The 19,711-nt window shown below is 33.8% G+C and overlaps 1 protein-coding gene across 1 annotated transcript in view; it reads right to left on the reverse strand.

The window, feature by feature from the left end:
* Positions 1–210: 210 nt before the first annotated feature.
* The window catches only part of CIP2A (cellular inhibitor of PP2A), a 28,771-nt gene continuing 9,270 nt past the window's right edge, over positions 211–19,711 (reverse strand). The window contains exons 9-21 of the mRNA XM_061388210.1: positions 17,856–18,074; positions 16,275–16,434; positions 14,897–15,038; positions 13,480–13,579; positions 11,715–11,833; positions 10,308–10,503; positions 9,556–9,630; positions 9,354–9,464; positions 7,771–7,967; positions 5,504–5,617; positions 5,175–5,257; positions 4,084–4,223; positions 211–2,873 (exon numbers count right to left, since the gene is read on the reverse strand). Of these exons, the coding sequence (XP_061244194.1) occupies positions 2,703–2,873; positions 4,084–4,223; positions 5,175–5,257; positions 5,504–5,617; positions 7,771–7,967; positions 9,354–9,464; positions 9,556–9,630; positions 10,308–10,503; positions 11,715–11,833; positions 13,480–13,579; positions 14,897–15,038; positions 16,275–16,434; positions 17,856–18,074 (1,827 nt within the window). The 3' untranslated portion in view covers positions 211–2,702. The remainder of the gene's footprint in view (positions 2,874–4,083; positions 4,224–5,174; positions 5,258–5,503; positions 5,618–7,770; positions 7,968–9,353; positions 9,465–9,555; positions 9,631–10,307; positions 10,504–11,714; positions 11,834–13,479; positions 13,580–14,896; positions 15,039–16,274; positions 16,435–17,855; positions 18,075–19,711) is intronic.

Raw genomic sequence — 19,711 nt, forward strand, 5'->3', positions numbered from 1 at the left:
TTCTGCAAAGGAATTAAGTCATAAACAGGACATGTGTTTTATCTAACAGGAGGCAAGTCAAAAGTAAAGTGGTAAATACAATTCATAACTAATAATATTTGAAAAGAGGAAAAGAAAAAAATCAAAGTAAAATAAGGTTTGTGTTTTAGGGAATATACCTTGATTAGAGGTAACAAAAATATAAGAATAAGCCTCAAGCAGAAGTTGAAATTCAGTTATATTTTCATTTAATGAACAGTCCTAGCTCAAGAAAGAACCTCAATATATTTTTAACACAGACAACTAGTTTTTGCAACATACAATAAATGAAACTAAAAGGATACCAATCTGACAAAGTTTCTGTAAAACAGAGCATTAGGTTTTAATGACTTATTTTTTGCCCTGACATTAAATGGGTGACAGTTTAGTATAAACTCCAACCAGCCAAATTTTAAGAAAACTCTATTTGTTCAAGTAACAAATGTAAATGGTTACAAGGAATTGTGTTAATGTATACTTGAATTCAAACTTCACAGCAAAATTCTTAAAGAATATGAACAACTCCAATATGATATATTTATTTACTTACTTGTATTCTCCATCAGGAAATGGACATAAACACATAGGAATCATTTGTAAAACTCTGACTAGAGATTCAAATTTGCTTAAAATAAATATTATTAATATTTTTACAAAAGAAGAACATATACACACATAAACACACACACTTGGTTTTTGATTGAGGTGTATACAGAACCAAAAAGCAAAAAAAAAAAAAAAGTATCCAATATACTAAGGTTAAGACAAACAATAGGAATATGAAAGATGCTATAAGAGACAGAAAGACCAGGAAAAAACAGAAATGAAGATGGATGACAATTAGTACTTACCGTTAAATCTGAAATATGGGTTTTTTTTCTTTAGAGAGAAGAGATTAATAGATTAAAACTACTGTATTAAAAAAAAAGGCTGAAAAATACATGCAGTCTCTGCCTACACAGGCTTTTAAGAATAGGCAAATTGAGTGGCTTAAATAAACGCATACTTGCAAGAATAGACTAGATCTGAACTGTGCAGTTGGATGGAAATTAAAGTTACAATCAATTAAAATTAAATAAAATTAAGAATTCAATTCTTCCACTGCACTAGACACATTGTAAGTGCTCATTAACCACACGTGGCTCAAGGCCACAGTACTGTATAGTGCAGACAAAGAACACTTCCATCATCACAAAAATTCTACTGGGTAGCACTGGGCTAGGCTCAGTATCTTGAATAGAATATGCCCCTTAAGGAATGCGTAGCAACTTAAAATGTAATATATGACACAATGCTTTTTGAAAAATTTTCAGAACTGTACAAAATGCATACAAATATATGAAACTTATTAGTTTGATATTGTTTAGTGTAACTAGTGAATTACAAAAAATGTATTTTCTAAATATAAATCCAGATATACAATGGTTAAAAAACAGAAGTAAATCTAAGTTTACCTAAGTCAAATAGAGATACAAATAGTGAGGAATACACCAAATAAAATCAATGGTTGTAACAGCATAGCAATAAAATCAACCAAAATACAAATATACAAATTCTTCTTAAAGACTACTTAAAACATTCAATTCAAAATAAAGTACTAAAAAATTCCCTTGTATAAAAGAAATACATGAATGAGGATAAAGTTATGCTTTAAAATTAAATGGCCTAATGTAAAACTATTTAAATAAAAGATGATATATTAAATGAAATTTACTTCAGAATTAACAAATAATGTGGCAAAGGTAGAATCCAAGTTATCTGTATGTTAATAAGAAATTCATAACTGACTGAAAATGACACTGGTGGGTGAACATGTAACATTTTAAAGAATAAAACTAAAGGTATCCATAAATAATTCTTTAAGTTACTACAGGTTTTTATGTGACAATATAGTCACTTAATACAACAGCTATTTTTTAATATTTATACATTATTTCTACAAATATTCACTGTATTTTTTAAAAAATTTAGAACTTACACCATGTATCTTACTACATTTTACATGCAGTAATAAAGTTATTTTAAATTCACTGAATGGGGGTGAAGGGAGACTCAGATGAAGGTGATCAAAGGGTACACATTTCCAGCTTTAGGTAAGTAAGTACTGAAGATTTAACATACAGCATGATAAAGACAATTTACACTGCTTTCTTTGACTTACATATTAAAGTTGTTAAGAGAGTAAATCCTAAGTTATCTTCACAAGGAAAAACAACTTTTCTGTTTCTTTAATGTTGTTTTTATGTAAGACAACGGATGTTCACTAAACCTATTATGGTCATCAGCTCATAAGGCAAATTATTATGTTGTATATCTTAAATTTATACAGTGCTATGTGTCAACTATATTTCAATAAAAGGAGAAAGAAAAGTTCACTGATGCCTGATTTTAAAAACCTAATCACAAATGAGAATAAACAAGCAGAAGACAGTGGAAAGCAACTAAGGAAAAGGGGAAAAAAAAAAAAAAACTTTAGAAAAAATAAGGAAGGTTAAGAAGAATATTCTGAAGAACTAAAGTAAGTTTTAAGCAGTAAAATATAGAAACAGGAAGTAAAAATTTAAGACCAAATAAAAACACGTGTCAGATCAGGTTCTTTACTAATAATTAGATAATAATTTGCTCTTTTGGAGTCACAGATTAGCTTTCCTCCCCAACCCTGCCAGTACATAAACACATAGTGTCTATATACTGAGATTCACAGTTTCTGGATTTATTTTCCCACCACTTAGACTGTGGATCATTGCTATCATATGAGAATGTTTGTTTAACTCCTCTTGCTGAAGTTTTACCAGGGACTCTTTCTCTTCCAAACGACCTTCTAACTGAGCCTTTTGAACTTCCAGGGAGGAAGCCTGAAAAAAGGGGGTGGGAGAGAGAAATTGAAGAAAACAACTTAGCATGTTTTCTCTTCACAGAAACCTGCTTTAAGATGTCCTTATGTTTTATTTGTAAGACAACCATATCAAGGCACATTAATGTAATATGCTTTACTTAACAATTATATGCTAAGTTTAAGATCTGTTAACTGTTAAACAATAGTAAACAAACTGGGAAGACATGATTCAATTTGTCTTTTTAAGCCTGGACTTCTGCAGAAAATACTACATATTTACTATTTAGAATTACTATTAAGATAAACATATTAAAGCTAACTTGTATGCCTCTCCTGTCACTTATATTCTGTAGTTGTTCAGTCTTTTTAATCTTGGTCTGTTCTCATCTTCCTTGTAGTAGATGGTCCAGAAAGCATTATTCATAGCTACCACACTCAGTGAAATTGTTAGTCGCTCAGTTGTGTGTGACTCTTTGTGACTCCATGGACTGTGGCCTACTAGGCTCCTTTGTCCATGGGATTTTCCAGGCAAGAATACTGGAATGGTTAGCCATTCCCTTCTCCAGGGGATCTTCCCGATCCAGGGATTGAACCTGTGTCTCCTACATTGCAGGCAGATTTTTTCCTGTCTGAGCCACCTGAATAGCCCACACTCAAACAATCATAATGTAGAAAGAGCAATGAACTTAGAATATATGCCTACTATTTCACATAGCTATGTGACAATCTTGAGCAAGTAACTTAAGACTCAGTTTCATTTGTAGGATGAAAATATTTATAAATACTTATATATTAGTATATTTATTAAAGTGAGAAAGATTAAGAAAAATATTTCAGAGTCCTTTGTAAATTATGAAATTTTACATATATACAAACTTCTATTATTATGACCAGCCTTGTAAGCAAAGAGATACGGTTATATATATACAGGTAGCTATCTGTACATGCCATTATGCACTGAGAATCTCCTTCTGTATTCTTTACCCTCTTGAAAGCAGGAAGTGCTAGAACACAGTATACATTTAATCAATGTGTAACAATTTTAGAAAATACAAGTTTTCACACTATGACAGTCCTCATAACAAACAACTGTCCAATCAATTTGAGCTTCTGGTATCTTCTAAGCAAAATTACTGAAGAAACAGAACACTAATTTATACAGATTTACCTTTTTTCACAAAATAAGATTTTATCATTTCATTGCAAATCAGAATGCAGTAGATTCTTACCTTAATGCTCAATTCTTTTCTTATCTGATCTGTTCTATTTAATTCTTTTCTAAGGACACCAATGGTTTCCTCTTTGTCTTCTTTTTCTCTTTGTAAGACTTTAATCTTTTCTTCCTGTACTTTTATTTTTTGTTCTAGGTCTTAAAGCAAATAGTCAGCTTTATACTCAAAGGTCTTAAAACAAACAGTCAGCGTTATATTCAAAGGTCCTACACTGACATTACCCTGAAAAGGTTTAGAAGCTATTATGTTATAAAAGACAATTACAAAGAAAAAAGAAACATCTTGCTACACATAAGTTATATAGCATTTGATGAATTAAAAAAAAAAATCACGAGACTTTTCTCCTATGCCAGGATTCTACGGTGGTGGTTTAGTCGCTAAGTTGTGTCCAACTCTTGTGACCCCACAGTAGCCTGCCAGGCTTCTCTGGTCCATGAGATTCTCCAGGCAATACTGGAGTAGGTTTTCATTTCCTTCTTTATGGGATCTTCCCAACCCAGGAAGTGAACCCAGGTCTCCTGCGTTGCAGGCAGATTCTTTACCAACTGAGCTACAAGGGAAGTCCAGGATTCTATAGAAAATGTTACCATGTCTTTCCCTCTTCCTCTGTTCTAAATACAACATATAGTACTGAGGGGAAGGATAATCCTTATAGAGTTTAAGGGTTAGAAAAGAAAGGGTAAGAGAAAATTATGAACAATTATATAGGTAGATTTCTGTGCGTTAAGGCAAGTGAGTCAGAACAAAAACATTTTTGTAGATCACTTTAGAGTTACTACCATTGAGAAGCTAGCAACTATAAGTTACCTAGCACTGCCACCTGCTGTTATTTTCTTTAAAAAAAATTTTATTTTAAAAAGGGCAATCATTTCCTGTAACTCCTGATTTCAGAAAAAATGTATTGCTTTTTTAGTCTAACTAAACTGCTTTGTGGCAAGAAAAGGAGAACTTTTAAGATATGACTTAAGGATTAAAAAAAATGAGAGAAGTAGAAAATGAAACAGCAAACTAAAAACCACTCATGCTTTGATTTTCTTCCAACATAAGATTTATTAAAATATAGATAATTTATTAAACAAGTTACTTACTTGCTAGCTTACATTCTCTGTCTACTAGTTGGTTCTGTACTTCTTTTCTCTGTTCTTCTTTCTCTATCAATTGGGCAATAGTTCTGAAGTTATAAGACAATACAGAAGAAAACATTAGTGAACCATATAATTTCTTTTTCCCTCCAACAAGTATTTTAAGAAGAAATTTCTAAGACTAGTAATCACTCTTAAAATTCTGCCAAATATGTACTTTATATCTATAAGTAATAATTCTATTAATTTTAGATATAAAAAATAATGTTCTATATATAGGGAATCATTCTTTTTGAAAAATCCAAATAATTAAAATAAAAAACTGTAAATTTTACTTTTCATTTTGCTGCTTGAGTGACTCATTCAGCTTTTTCACAGTCTCAATTTGTTTACTTAGAGAATCACAAGTGACCTGTAAATCTTTGTTCTTCTTTTCAGCAGTTTCATTCCTGGAAAGACAAGGAGATACTTTTAGTAGAGGAATACACAGAGAAAAAGAAACTGAGTGTCTTCTTTACTACCTCTTCTGACTAAATTGCATATACTGCAGAAGAGGAGGAATGCTATGTGAACAAGCAAGACATAAACAGTTAGGTTAACTGTAAAAGACAATAAAGATATGTTTTGGCTGATGAAGAAGTAAAAAATTACTATGAAATGGAAACATGTGGGACGTTAACTTCATATTTATTGATAAACAGCTTTATTTACAGAATGCTACACTACAAAATTTGCTATTAATATAAAATACATGTCTTTTTCTTTATAGTCAAGCCCAGAAACTGAAACAATTTCTCTTAAAGGATAAGGTATTAAAAACAACAAAAAAAATTAAACTTACACCTATCATCACTAGCCTGTTGGGCATAATACATGTTCAAGGAAAAACATCAAATTAATGAATTAAGTGGTTGAAGATTTTAAGTTTCTCTTGCCTCTTTATAGTTCTGCATCATATAGTCCTGTGCTTATTTTACCTGTAAGGTAAACATATAAAAAATCCTTTCCAAAGTGATACTTTGACACCCAACTATCTTAAGCATAAAATGTCCTTTCAGAGGATAAACAAAACGGGTGCATTGGCCAAATGTGGCCAGCAGAAGTTTTATTTATCCCACAGAGAGTTTGTAAAATTCTGAAATTTGAATGCCTTGAGGTATCCCTATCATTACAAGCAAACTTTCCCAGCCAGCTTCATTTGTTATCCACCTGCCCCTCAAGGCTGGAGTTTCACTTTCTGGCCCACCCCTCACTATCTGGAACATAAGCAAATCCTAGAAAGCCTATTTTCTCTTGAACCACTGCCTACTTTCTTTTACACTCTAACTGAACACTAATAGTCCACATTATCAGGGCTGCCTCAAACAATCAGACTTAAAGTTGCTGGAGGAGAATATCCTATTTAAAAATCACCATGTCCTCACAAATTTTGTAGATGCTATACATTTCCACCCTTCATTTTTATTGATGGGCAAATAAAATAAGGGCTTCCCAGGTGGCACGGTGGTAAAGAAACTGTGCTTTCTATGCACGGGCACTGGTTCAATTCCTGGTCAGGGAACTAGATCCTGCATGCTGCACAGTGAGGCCAAAATAAAAAATAAAAAGAAACATTATCTTGCTAAAAAAAAAAAAAAGAAGTTAAAAAAATAAAATAAGCACACGGACCTTGTAAAGTTAAATTTTTCTGTATCTCTATATTAATACCAGAGAAAGAAGGACATTTTTTCAAGTCTTAACCTATCTTAAAGTATATATAAAGAAAAACAAGAAACAAGTTAACCAGAGTGTAATTTTTGTTTGGCAGAAGTAAATAACTATTACTGATCTTCCTTATAATTTATAAGTTAAAACTGGCTTAAAAGATAAAAAGTGACAAGGGGGGGAATAATCACTCTCATACTTTGTTAGTGAGTGTACAAATTGGCATTGGCATAGCCTTTCTGAAGGTAAACTGGACAATCAATCAAAAATTTAAAAGCACATACCCTTTAAACCAGCAATTCACCTGTAAGAATTTATCTTCCAGATATAGTCATACATATAAGTAAACTACACTCAAGGACTTTAAAGAGAAATACTGACTACAAATTCCAAGGTGAATTAAATACTAACATCCAAATTTCTATGCTATTAGGCTGATGATATGACAACTGTTAATATTCAACCACTTTCGATCTGCAGAAATGGCCAATTCATATGGTTCAACCTAGTATGAACTGTGACAACTAAGGTCATTCAACAATTACTTACGCTGTGCCTAACCATGCATCAAACACTGTTCTAGGCTCTAGAGATCTGTCAGGGAATAAAACAGGTCAAATTTGTCCTTGTGGCGCTAAGATCCCAGATGACTGATGACTGAATAAATGAAACTGGAAAGAGACACTTATATTCTGTTTCCAACTGTGGTACTGAATTTGAGTAAGCGATACTTCATTTCACTATGACATAAGTTTCTTGCTAACTACTTATCTTATATTAACAGTATTATTAGAACATATGAATGTTCAGAAAAGAACTTTAGGGACAGAGAAGAGAAATGCTGTGTGTTCATTCTAAATTCTAACTTTACACAGGAATTTTTACTTTATTAATTTACCTCTGAAGAAGTTCCATGTAGGATTTTGTCAGAACTTCATGTTCTTCAGCCACAGACTCTAACTTCCTATTATGTTGAAAGAGATGCTCAATATCACTCTGGGCTCTTTCCGATTCAACCTGCTGTGACTTCAGCAACACAGCAAGCTCTTCGTTTTTTCTTTCAACTTCTCTCAACATATTAGCAAGTGTCCGAGCCTAAAAGAAAATGGAATACTTTTCTACTATCATTTATATAATATGCTCAGTTTCTATAATTTAAAAAATTAATGAAATAAATCTGTTTATTGTCAATTATTAGGCCAGTCTAGAGTGAAAGAGGAAAAATTTTCCTCTCGAACATCATCAAGGGTGACGGTGGGGTCATACAATTTTCACACAGTGTGAGAAGTACTCTAAAAAAGGCAACACGGGGAGGAAGGGTCACCAAAAGTGTGGGCAACAGAAGACCAGAGAAAAGCTTCCTGGGAAATGGAGGAAGCTTTTAATAGATTTAATTTATTTAATAGATTTAATAATCTAAAGGATTATTAAAAGAGAAGAGAGGAAAAGGTATTCCAGATACAGAAGAGCAAGTGCAAGGGCAGGAAAACATAGAAGTATGTCAAGTTTCAGAAACTGCAAAGCAATCTAATATATTTATTTAACTGGGAAGAACGCAAAGAAGTGCAAGGAGATGGGGAATGAGAAGTAGTTAAAATCCCTGTGCAGTAAGTTCTTAGGAATTTAAATTCTCTTCTGAGCTAAAAGGTGAGACACTGAAGGATATTCGGTAAAGGAGTATATAGGATCAGAGTACTGCCTCAGGTATGACTGTGAAGGAAAAGCAAAGAGGATGGGTAGATCCAAACACAGCCAGTGACTGTATGTAGAGGGTGGATGAGACGAGGGTACTAGACTCAAGTAGGGAGACTAATTAGAGACTGCTGTCATTCATGTGAAAAAATAAAAAGGACCTGGCCTGTGACAAACAGCCATAGAACAGAGACAAGGCAAAAAGTATTATGTAGAAAGCAGAATCAACTGAATGTGATGAATGAATGACTACAGAAGGTAAACTATGATTTCCAGATTTCTTGTTTGGAAAACTCTAAGAATAGTACAGGGAATACGTAAGAAAGAATACATTTTTTAAAAAGGGAGGGTGATAGTTCATTACTGGTTCTATTGAGTCTGAAGTATTTGCTGTGTATTTAAATGGAGCTACACAGAAGATACTTAGTGCTTAAGGAAAAGGATCTGGCTCAGCATAAAAAATTTGGTGAACATTCTGGTAATAAGTAGAAATAAGTAGAAACCATGAATCACCTAAATAAAGGAAAAGGGCTTAGAACATAATCCCACTCAACATTTAAAGGATGAGTAGATAAAAAAAGATTTAGGAAAATAATATACATTAAGGTAGAAAAAAGATAACTGTGTAACCAAGATTAAAGGGGAGATAGTCTTAAGACAGAGGAAGTATTTGTGCCAAATGCTAAGGATAACTTACTTCAATCAGAGTAATGAAGGTAAAACTAATATTTTGTACATGTTCTATTTATTTATTTTTCTACTAATCAGATGTCTTTATATCGTACACACCTCAGTCTCAGCTTGAGTTCTTTGACAGCGATACTGAGCAATCAGTCTATCAGCCTGTGCAAGGGCTAGAGCTTTTGCTTCTAAGAGATCCTGTAGCCTGCTTTCTTTGGACTGTAAGAAAACATATCATAAATCTTCATTTGCTGGAAAATATCTCTTAGGGTTTAATTGATATACATAATTAAAATACAGTTGTACTCACAGCTAATGTGGATAGTTTCATCTCATACACATCCATTATGTCAGATAGTCTCACATCATTAATCTGATCCTTTACCTGGTTTTAATAAAGTAAAAAAAATCAGAAATCATTAGCACTCAATTAAAAAAAAACGAAAACACCTACCAAAACCAAATAATTGAAACTCAAAAACAAAGGGAAAAAAAGGATGTCATATGAGGCAGGTCACAAACATTCCATTAACCTGACTATTGCAGAAGAATTATCTTGGTGATCTGCTTGTGGGAATTTAAAGTATATTTAAACTGGGGGTGATGGGGGTAGGGGGGCAGGAAGGTAGGCTCGTATGGGAAGACTAAGAGAAAATTTATAGCTGTATTAAAACACTGGAATTTTATGACTGAGTTTTTCCTCTTTCCAAACTTTCCAGAATATTGCTACTTTTTATATTAAATAATGTTTCAATGATCAAATCTCTATCTAAGGTTGCTTAAGTAAATGTTATAATATGAGTTGATATTTAGCAGGTATGTTGTGGCTCAGCTGGTGAAGAATCTACCTGCAATGCAGGAGACCTGGGTTTGATCCCTAGGTTGGGAAGATCCCCTGGAGAAGGGAAAAGCTACCCACTCCAGTATTCTGGCTTAGAGAATTCCATGGACTGTATAGTCCGTGGAGTCACAAAGAGTTGGACATGACTGAGTGACTTTCACTTTCACTTTAGTTGGTATGATCAGGCAGAATCCCACTTTTCATGGCTATTTATCACTCACCACAACTCCAGATTGAAGTTTCTCTATTAATTCCTCAATGTTCAATCCAGGAACTCTATCTTTCAAAAGTGGAGGAGTTAAACATTTTACTGATGTTGGAAAACTGTGATTTAATGACTGCAAAGGCACTCTTCTAGGCATATGTTCTGTTTCCTGTTGTCTATAGGCATTGTTTGCTGCTATACTTTCTCCAAGTCTGAGTGGGAATCAAAATAAAAAAGAGAAATAATTATATGAAAATAGAGCAAAAGGCAGAGTTAGTATAGAACTAAGGACTTATTTAGAATGGGTCTTTTGAGAATTAAGTCTTCAAATATTTCTGAAATAATCTTGGACTCCAACCAGTCCATTCTGAAGGAGATCAGCCCTGGGATTTCTTTGGAAGGAATGATGCTAAAGCTGAAACTCCAGTACTTTGGCCACCTCATGCGAAGAGTTGACTCATTAGAAAAGACTCTGATGCTGGGAGGGATTGGGGGCAAGAGAAGGGGACGACAGAGGATGAGATGGTTGGATGGCATCACTGACTCGATGGACATGAGTCTGAGTGAACTCCGGGAATTGGTGATGGACAGGGAGGCCTGGCATGCTGCGATTCATAGGGTCGCAAAGAGTCGGATACGACTGAGCGACTGATCTGATCTGATCTGATGATGAGGCAGAATTTGGGGAAATACCCAAAATTTGCCAGAGGAAAACTTTTCTACTTGCAACCCTTTACAATGACAACTCCACCTCTGGTTTGGAGCCTCTAGAACTAGTTTGTGAGTATGGATTATTTGTAAAAATTACAGTTATTGTTATTGGTAAGAACATCCTTCTAACCATGGGCAATAACACCTGGCCTTTAGTTTTCCTTTACCCTTTCCTTTTCTCACTCAATATTATTCTTACCAACCTTACCACCATTCTGCCCCTGCTTCTGAAAATATCATCTCAATGGTTGAAACTGATGAGTACAGTAGATAATTCTGTCTGGCCATTATCCTACCTTCTTTAACGACAGAATTTTTCTTTAGGAATCCTTCCCATGGTAAATGACCCAGATCTAGTCAATGAAAGCAATACTCAGATTTAGTAATCAAACAGCTGCGAAGGAAAAGCTCTTTCTATGGAGAAACTAAATTGGTAGGATGTAAGCTTAGTACAGAAGCTACTGCATTAAACAGAGGTGTTGAGACAGGTATAGCATCTGAATAATAAATTTAATCACCTGAATGGATCTAGCTGTTTTCTAAATAAGTATACATCTGGTCTTCTGATTTGTTCGAAAGTTTATTTGAAAAATTACTATTACAATGAAGTCAATTCACTAATTTTCCAATTTGTCCATACTGAAGACTATTAAAGAAACTGGCAGGATATTCTAGTACCATACAAGATATACTGCAAATGATTATAACTCACACTAATGCAGGAAAATCTGGGAGTGGAGAAGCTTCCAATAATATTCCCAATCCAGACTGCACTTGTTCTCTATTATCTGATGTTAAAGCAAAAGCCAAGGGAGTAATCAGGCGAGGATCCTATGCAAATCAGAAACCAGAAAACAAAAAGTCAGGTCTTTCAGAGTAAGGTGAATAAATAGACCTAAATCATAAAAAATTCTAGGCAAATTCTAAAATTTCTATCTGATGTCTGAATGTATTTATTAGTCTTTACCTAATGTTAGTTTAAAAAACTCTGGCAAAAGTTTTGAATGCTTTTACTGTGCCTGAGAAAATCATGTCTTAAATGTTTTGATTTATTTAAAATATCATCTACAACTGATTGATGTTTTGAGTTACTGTTTTCTTTTTCTAGCTATCATTTAAAAGAAAAACTGGCTAGAAGAAAAATGGTAAATCATTTCCAAATTAAAGTAAAAAAATAAAATTCAAATTAATTTCATACAATATTTTAATTTAGTGAATGAAATAATTATATTTTAAGTATAAGTCCTTCATATCAGTACTTTAAGTACTGATTTAGTACTTTAAGCCTCAAATCTGTTGTGAAAAAATTTTTATTGACATAAAATCACTGTGACTCAATTTAAAATTTGAGTAAGTTGCTAACAGAGAAAAATATTACAATATAAATTCTTTATAATTATCAACATTTTAAAATAAAAATATTTAAAACTGGAAAAAAAAAAGCAAGAAACTAAAAAAAAAAAAAAGTTAAGTGTTTTATAGGTACTCAAATATAATCTAATGCCACAGAACCATAGGAGATGGCTTTTACCTCCAAAACCCTCATGGTAACCCTTCATATCTCGTCCATGAAGGGGGATCATTATTTCTACTTTGTAATCAAGAAAACGAGCTCACAGAGGTGAAGTAACTTGCTCAAGTCTGTACTAAGAAATGGTGGAGTCAAAATCCGAACCCCATCTTTTAAGCCCCGTGCTCTCAAAGTATACAAGTAGGTTCCAGTTTTAGCTTCTACCCTGTCTACACAGGCACTGGAGACATTTGTGTTATTACAGTAACTTAATTCACACATGTTTGTTATATATCTGTTATAAGCCAAATTTTGTGGCTATCAAGGAAAACATCTAGAACTTGTGTTTAGTTACAATGGTCAATAAAGTCGGTGAGTTAGCTATTTTCTGCACAGCTATCAAATTATCACTCACAATCAAGTTCTTTTCTTGCAGATGTCTTCTTCCTGCCTTAATACTCTACCTCATCAACCTTAACAAAAAACAAACACTCCAAAATAAATACCACTCCCCACTACCATAAAGCCGCCAGTCCAGGTTCAATGCACAATGCTGGATGCTTGGGGCTGGTGCACTGAGACGACCCAGAGGGATGGTATGGGGAGGGAGGAGGGAGGAGGGTTCAGGATGGGGAACACATGTAAAAAAAAAAATAAATAAAATCAATACAAATATAAAAAAAAAAAAAAAAGAAAGAAACAAATGAAGAAACCAGAAATATGACACAAGAAAGGAAAAGGCTGTGGAAGCACGGTTATCATGAATATCCCATACTTCAGAATAGGAAGCACTTAGGTTTAATCCTTGTGAAACTCTATAAAATAACTGTAGTGAGAAGATTGTTATATCAATGAACAATTTTCAAATTTTTTCCAATGGCCAGTTCTAAGAATATTAAAACAGAAACATGTATTAGGAAACATTTATATATAAATCAACTTCAATATTTTAAAAGTTTAAACTCACCTGAAGGATTTTGTAGAAGCTTACTTCCATACCAGGAACCAACTGTTTAAGTTTGTTCATCAAATCAAGAGTTTTCAAAATCACATCAGCAGCAAGTTTGCTTTAAAAATAAGTCATATTTAACTTAGATAACTCAAAAATTGCTTACAGCTTATTTCTGTCCATAAATCTAAAGAAAATAAAAACTCAAAACCTTTGTTCTTAAACCTCAAGATTAACCACTGTTTGTCATGAGAAGTAAAAATATCAGAGACCAACATCCTTTTAACTCAAGATCCAAAGAGAACTGGTATTAACAGTTTAAGTTTAGACAGTGTTTCTTTTTCTAATCTCAAATACCAACATGTTTCAACTTTTGCTTGAAATTACTAGTAGTATTAGCAATAGGACTCATTTAATTCTTAGTTTTGTCACTAGAATATGAACAGTAGAGGACAATTCTGCGTGTGTGGGTGTTGTCGTTTCAGTGTGTCCAACTCTTTGTGACCCTATGACTGTAGCCCATGAGGCTCTTCTGTCCATGGGATTCTCCCGGCAAAAATACTGGAGTGGGTTGCCATGACCTCCTCCAGGGGATCTTCCAGACCCAGGGATTGAACCGGCGTCTCGAACGTCTCCAGCACTGGCAGGCGGGTTCTTTATCACTAGCGCCACCTGGGAAGCCTAAGAGGGCAACCTTCAGCAATCTAGAGTATCTAACATTTACTGAACAAATTATACTAAGCTGTTTTTCACAGCCTTTTAATTGAAAAGGAGTACAAAAAAGTAAAAAAGAGATCATTGTTATTCTTGAGGAGTACAATCACTGACAATTATGACATTTATGAAAATTGGAACAAATTATAGTGTTTAGCATTCAGTGGGTCCTCAACAAACACTTGTTAGATGAACTTAATTCATAGGGGAGGACAGGGATAAAATAATCTCATTACTATCAGTGAAAATCCACATTTAACTGTAAGCCTTAACATGCTAAAGAAGAGTTGTCTTTATTACTAGAAACTTTCAGCAGTGATTGGCCTCTTTGAAATAAAAATGTTTTTTTCATGCTTTGTCATTTCAAAATATAAAATTAAATATAAAATAATTACTGAGTCAAAGTCAGGAAGGAACTCTAGGGGAAAAAAATGCACTGAAGCATAAAAGACTCGTAGATAATCACAATAAATTAAAACAAGACAAACAAACCTAAACAATGAAAAACAAATAACAGATATTAATATCTCTGTTCAGAAGCACGTAATCTATGACTTAAATTAAAAAAAAAAATTATGAATGTATTTTTAATTTTCTTTATATCTTGAGTTAACAGAACATACCCAAGGATGATCCTCTAAAACGAATGAGAATTACTACATTTTTTGATTTTTATTAAGTTTGGACTTACCATTTTGCCATTTGTATTTCATATACTCACCATAATTCAGAATCTGCTACCTTTGTTCCAAAGCCCATATCAATCTTGCCATATGTAAACTGTTGTTCTATCAGAGTGGTACACTTGATAGTAGTGAGAACTTTTGCAACATGCATTTTTAGAGTGTCATCTCCACACAGAGGTTAAGTTTTGTTAAGAAAAACAAAAAATTCTCAAAAAAACCCCCTTATATTTGTATAGCACTTTACAGCATTTAGGATGATTTCAAACAAATTATTCTTGTCACTGCAATCTGGTGTAATTATTGCTACATTAGCTCAATGACAGATTAGGAATTTAGGAGCTCAGAGCCGTTTAAATGACTGACAAGTGGCAAGAGATGGGACTGCCACCAAAGTTTCTGACTCAAAAGTAAAACAGAGAAAGGATCTGCTTTTCACTGGATATTAGTTTTTATTAACAGGTTTCACAATGGGTCAATAAATACTTGTTGAAATAAAGGAAGTTATTTTCTCATTTGTTTTTTTCTCATTTCTCTGTAAGTTAATTTAAATATCTATTATTAAAAAGGGGTTAAGTTTGGTACTATTCAATGAGAGGAGGCCTAAATATTTTAGAGAGTATCTCAAGGTCAAGCAAAATAATCCTGCCTTTACAGCAGTGGTTTTCAACTTTGGCTGCATGTTAGAATCACCTGGATAGTTTAAACAGTCACAAATATGCCTTCACATCCCAAGGTTCCACATTATTTAGTCTCTGGAAGTAGGAGTCAAGCATCAGTATTTTTAAATGTTCTCCAGATGATTTTAATACATAGCCAGAATTGAGAATCACTGCCATCAAGAAAGAAGAAAATTAAGGAGGAGCAGTTCAGAGAAGAAATTAAAAAGATGTTGAGTTTGCTATAGGGCAGGACAAAATTGACTACATTCTTGTTGCTCTGAAATACAAGGTTATCTTTTTTATAAGTAAGTGTGATGTCATCTTTATTGACAGGCTGAAAAACTAAGCTACAATAATAACTCCCAATGTATTTTTCTTCTCTGATATAGTCCATCACAACATACATCATCCAGGGGCAGCAATCAGCATGAAAAGAGAATATCAGGGTAGTTATTTATGTATCTACTAACCTCAAATTATGATAAAAAATGTACAAACCAAACTTAAAAAGCATTTCTAAAAATGTCTGAAAGTTTTATACAGAAAAACATGGGAAAAAAGTCTAGGTAATTTTTTCTAAGAGACTCTTCCGTGAGTATCAGTTCTTTAATTTAAACTTGAGTTCAGTAATTCTGTACAGATTCAAGCATGAGAGGTGTAAAATTATAAAGAAAGACATAAAGACAGTAAAAATGCAGAAAATAAATTCTAAAAAATATAAGCAGTTAGTTTCCATGGTTAAACTGAAGGATATTTAACAAAACTTCAATGGCCTTGACCATTCTTGCACATTTTTTCCTTATTAAGGCTTCGTCTAGATTTTGTTCTGTGAACTGAAGCTGATCAAGGATTGTAGGCAGCAGAAGAGTCACAAAACGGTCAGCTGAGGAACAGTTAGCAGTATCTATGACATCCTGGAGAATTCACCACCACCAAAGATTAAAAAAAAAAAAAAAAGAGAGAATACAGAAGGCACAGTCATCACTGAACTGCAACACTCTTTATATTTCTTATACAGATGGTCCTTGAACAATGTGAAGGTTAGGGGTGCCAACCTCACCATGCAGCTGAAATCTGAGTATAATCTAATTGGCCCTGGCCTCCTGTATCTGTGATTCTGTATCTACGGATTCACCTAACCTTGCAGACTGTGTAGTACTGTAGTACTTACTATTGGAAAAAAAAATCTACATATAAGTGGACCCAAGTAGTTCAAACCTATGCTGTTCAAGGGTCATTTGTAATTACTTCAGATATTCTTGACCTGTGTCTCCTATTTAAAATCTACACTTTCATCCAGTTTTGAGGGCTATGATGACTTTTTTATCAAATGGACCAGTCTCAAACAAGACTTTTTAAAGTGGACTCTGTGACTTAAAAATTATTCTAAGTATGTACTGAAAACAAATATCGTTAAGATGCTAAATGCAATTACAATAACAAGAGACACTGGTATTAACACTTTACAACCACAAATAATTCCCATCAGGAATCTCACAGGGCTTTTTCAAAGCTAAAACTGATTGTTAAGTCAAGATCAACATGAAACATAAAGAATAATTTGTGGATAATCCTTAACAAATATATTTAATCACTCATACACATTTTGGTTTGTGCATAGGATCTAGTCATGACAGTCATGAGAGGGTAAACATTCTAGGAAAATGCTGGTATAGACAGAATGGGTATAAAAATAGGGTAACAGTAGAGAAAACATAATGACCTAGATAACAGAATCTATCAGAATTTAATGGCCTCTGTGAAAAGGGCTTTTTTTCAGCCTGCACTGCATGGTATATGAGATCAGTTTCTGGATCCCAGATTCAACCCATGCCCCCTGCAGAAGAAGAGCAGAGCCCTAACCCACTATACTATAAGGGAATTCCCAGTAAAGGATTTTTGTTTATATCCTTAAATACCTGACATGTTCCACTCCATTTGACTGACTTAATTCAATGTTACTATATATCCACTCAATAAAAACAGCAGACAGTATCTACTGAGATAGAGAGACAGAATATAACTATTGCCAAGTACAGTCATACACCACAAACCATACAAATCTTAGTCATACCTTTACTTATTATTCTGAAAGGAGTATATGTAAGTTATTTAGTGAAAACACAGGAGTCTCACTAATTTTGGGGACTTGGCCAGAAAAACGAAATTCAGTAACTAGGGATTTACTACTAGAGGCAGGGAGTCCAGTAATTGCTAAGTTCCTAAAGGGTATGAACAATTGGAAATTTATTATAAACATATAATAAACATTTTAGAAAACTGTCTACTGAGAATCATAAGAGTGGAAAAGTCAATTTGTTAGTCACTCTAGTACCTCAAATATTTCCTTGAACAACTCCAGCGCTAAAATAGGACAGTTTTCTGATCCATCCAAAGGTTGGCTTGACCAACGAAGTAGAGCTACAGTAGGTTCTAAACACTTAGAACGGGTTCCCAGAACAGTGCTGCCAGATGGAGTTTGCTCAAATATCATCTGTGTGAGCACGTGGCGCAGCTGAGTCACTGAACAGAAGGCAAGAAGTAATTCTAAAACCTGTGCAATATAAAGTCTTCATTAAGGTCTATTTCATTAGACTTCAATGCACAAAGCAACCAAAAGATGAAGTTGGAAATGATATTTACTTTTAAATAAAATAAAATAAAAATTAAAAGTTGCTTCCCATTTTTCTCAGAGTATTATTTCTCAAAACGTGTCATTAGGTTCCAGAAGGTTACAAATAAACTTGTTAATGGTAGTTACTTCAGTTAAGAGGACTATGGGAACTGAAGAAGGGCAACTTCAACTAATGTTATATACCTTCCATAGTACTTAATTTTTCTTCAGCACAAACATGTGTCTCATGTTGCTGCTGCTAGTCGCTTCAGTCGTGTCCAACTCTGTGCAACCCCATAGACGGCAGCCCACCAGGCTCCGCCGTCCCTGGGATTCTCCAGGCAAGAATGCTGGAGTGGGTTGCCATTTCTTTCTCCAAGGCATGACAGTGAAAAGTGAAAGTGAAGTCGCTCAGTCACATCCAACTCTTAGTGACCCCATGGACTGCAGCCCACCAGGCTCCTCCATCCCTGGGATTTTCCAGGCAAGAGTTATGAACTGCTATAAAGTGTACTTTAGGATAATATTTAAAAATGGCATCCCTTTAAAACTTAAAGGATGGCTATTTCCACAGTTTACATAATGCTGGCAATATGCCCCTCAGCCTGCTTCCCTGGTCTACCACATTTCTTTTGTGCTTCATAACTAAGCCTTATGCCATTACATAGCATTCCACATCAACTTGTTTATTAGCTATTAAGTTAAATTCTACCTTATTTAACATACTACCAACTTATTATTAAAAAAAAAAGTATTGGTATCTCTTTGTGTGCTTATTTCCACCTTTATCTGTTCCTTGTAAATGACATACAATTGGGATTTGTGTTTTAATCAACCTGACAGTGTCTGATTTTAATAAATTCAACTCATTAGCATTTACTATGTTACAAATGATAAACTTTGACTTACTTTCTTTTAAATACAAATTGTAGTACTTGTTTTTGAATAGATAATACATTCACTTGGTTCCAAAGTCGGTACTGACCTGACCTCTACCTAACATTCCCTGGAAGCAACAGACACTATCACCAGTTTCTTATTTACCTTACCAGAGATTATGTACTGCACATAGAAGCAAATACTCTCATTTACAATTTCTCTATAAGTGTAACATAGAGGGAAATAAAAACATCAATAGCTAATGCAAAGCTAGATGTTCTCCCCAAAGTGAATTACCTGAATAACTAGCAACTAGATCATGAGAATTCCATCAAAACTCCTGAATTCCCTTGAGTCCCCTTCCAGACAATGCCTCAATCACTACTTTGACATCAGATTTTTGACACCAGACATTAATTTTACCTTAGCTATTCTTGGATCTTTGCATTTCCATATAAAATTTTCAATCAGCTTGCCATTTTATATAAAAAACTCACATGGAACTTTATATACCAATACAATCTTACAGTGTACACTTTCACATCTGTTTTAACTTAGCATTATGTTAGTGAGATTCACTTATATTTTCACATGCAGCTTCACCTCATACATTCTCATTGTTGTATAGTATTTCAGTGTATCAACATACCACAGTTTATTTGCCCATTCCACTGTTGTTGGCATTTAGGTTGTTTACA

Source organism: Bos javanicus, chromosome 1, assembly GCF_032452875.1.
Source record: "Bos javanicus breed banteng chromosome 1, ARS-OSU_banteng_1.0, whole genome shotgun sequence".
Classification (NCBI taxonomy): domain Eukaryota; kingdom Metazoa; phylum Chordata; class Mammalia; order Artiodactyla; family Bovidae; genus Bos; species Bos javanicus.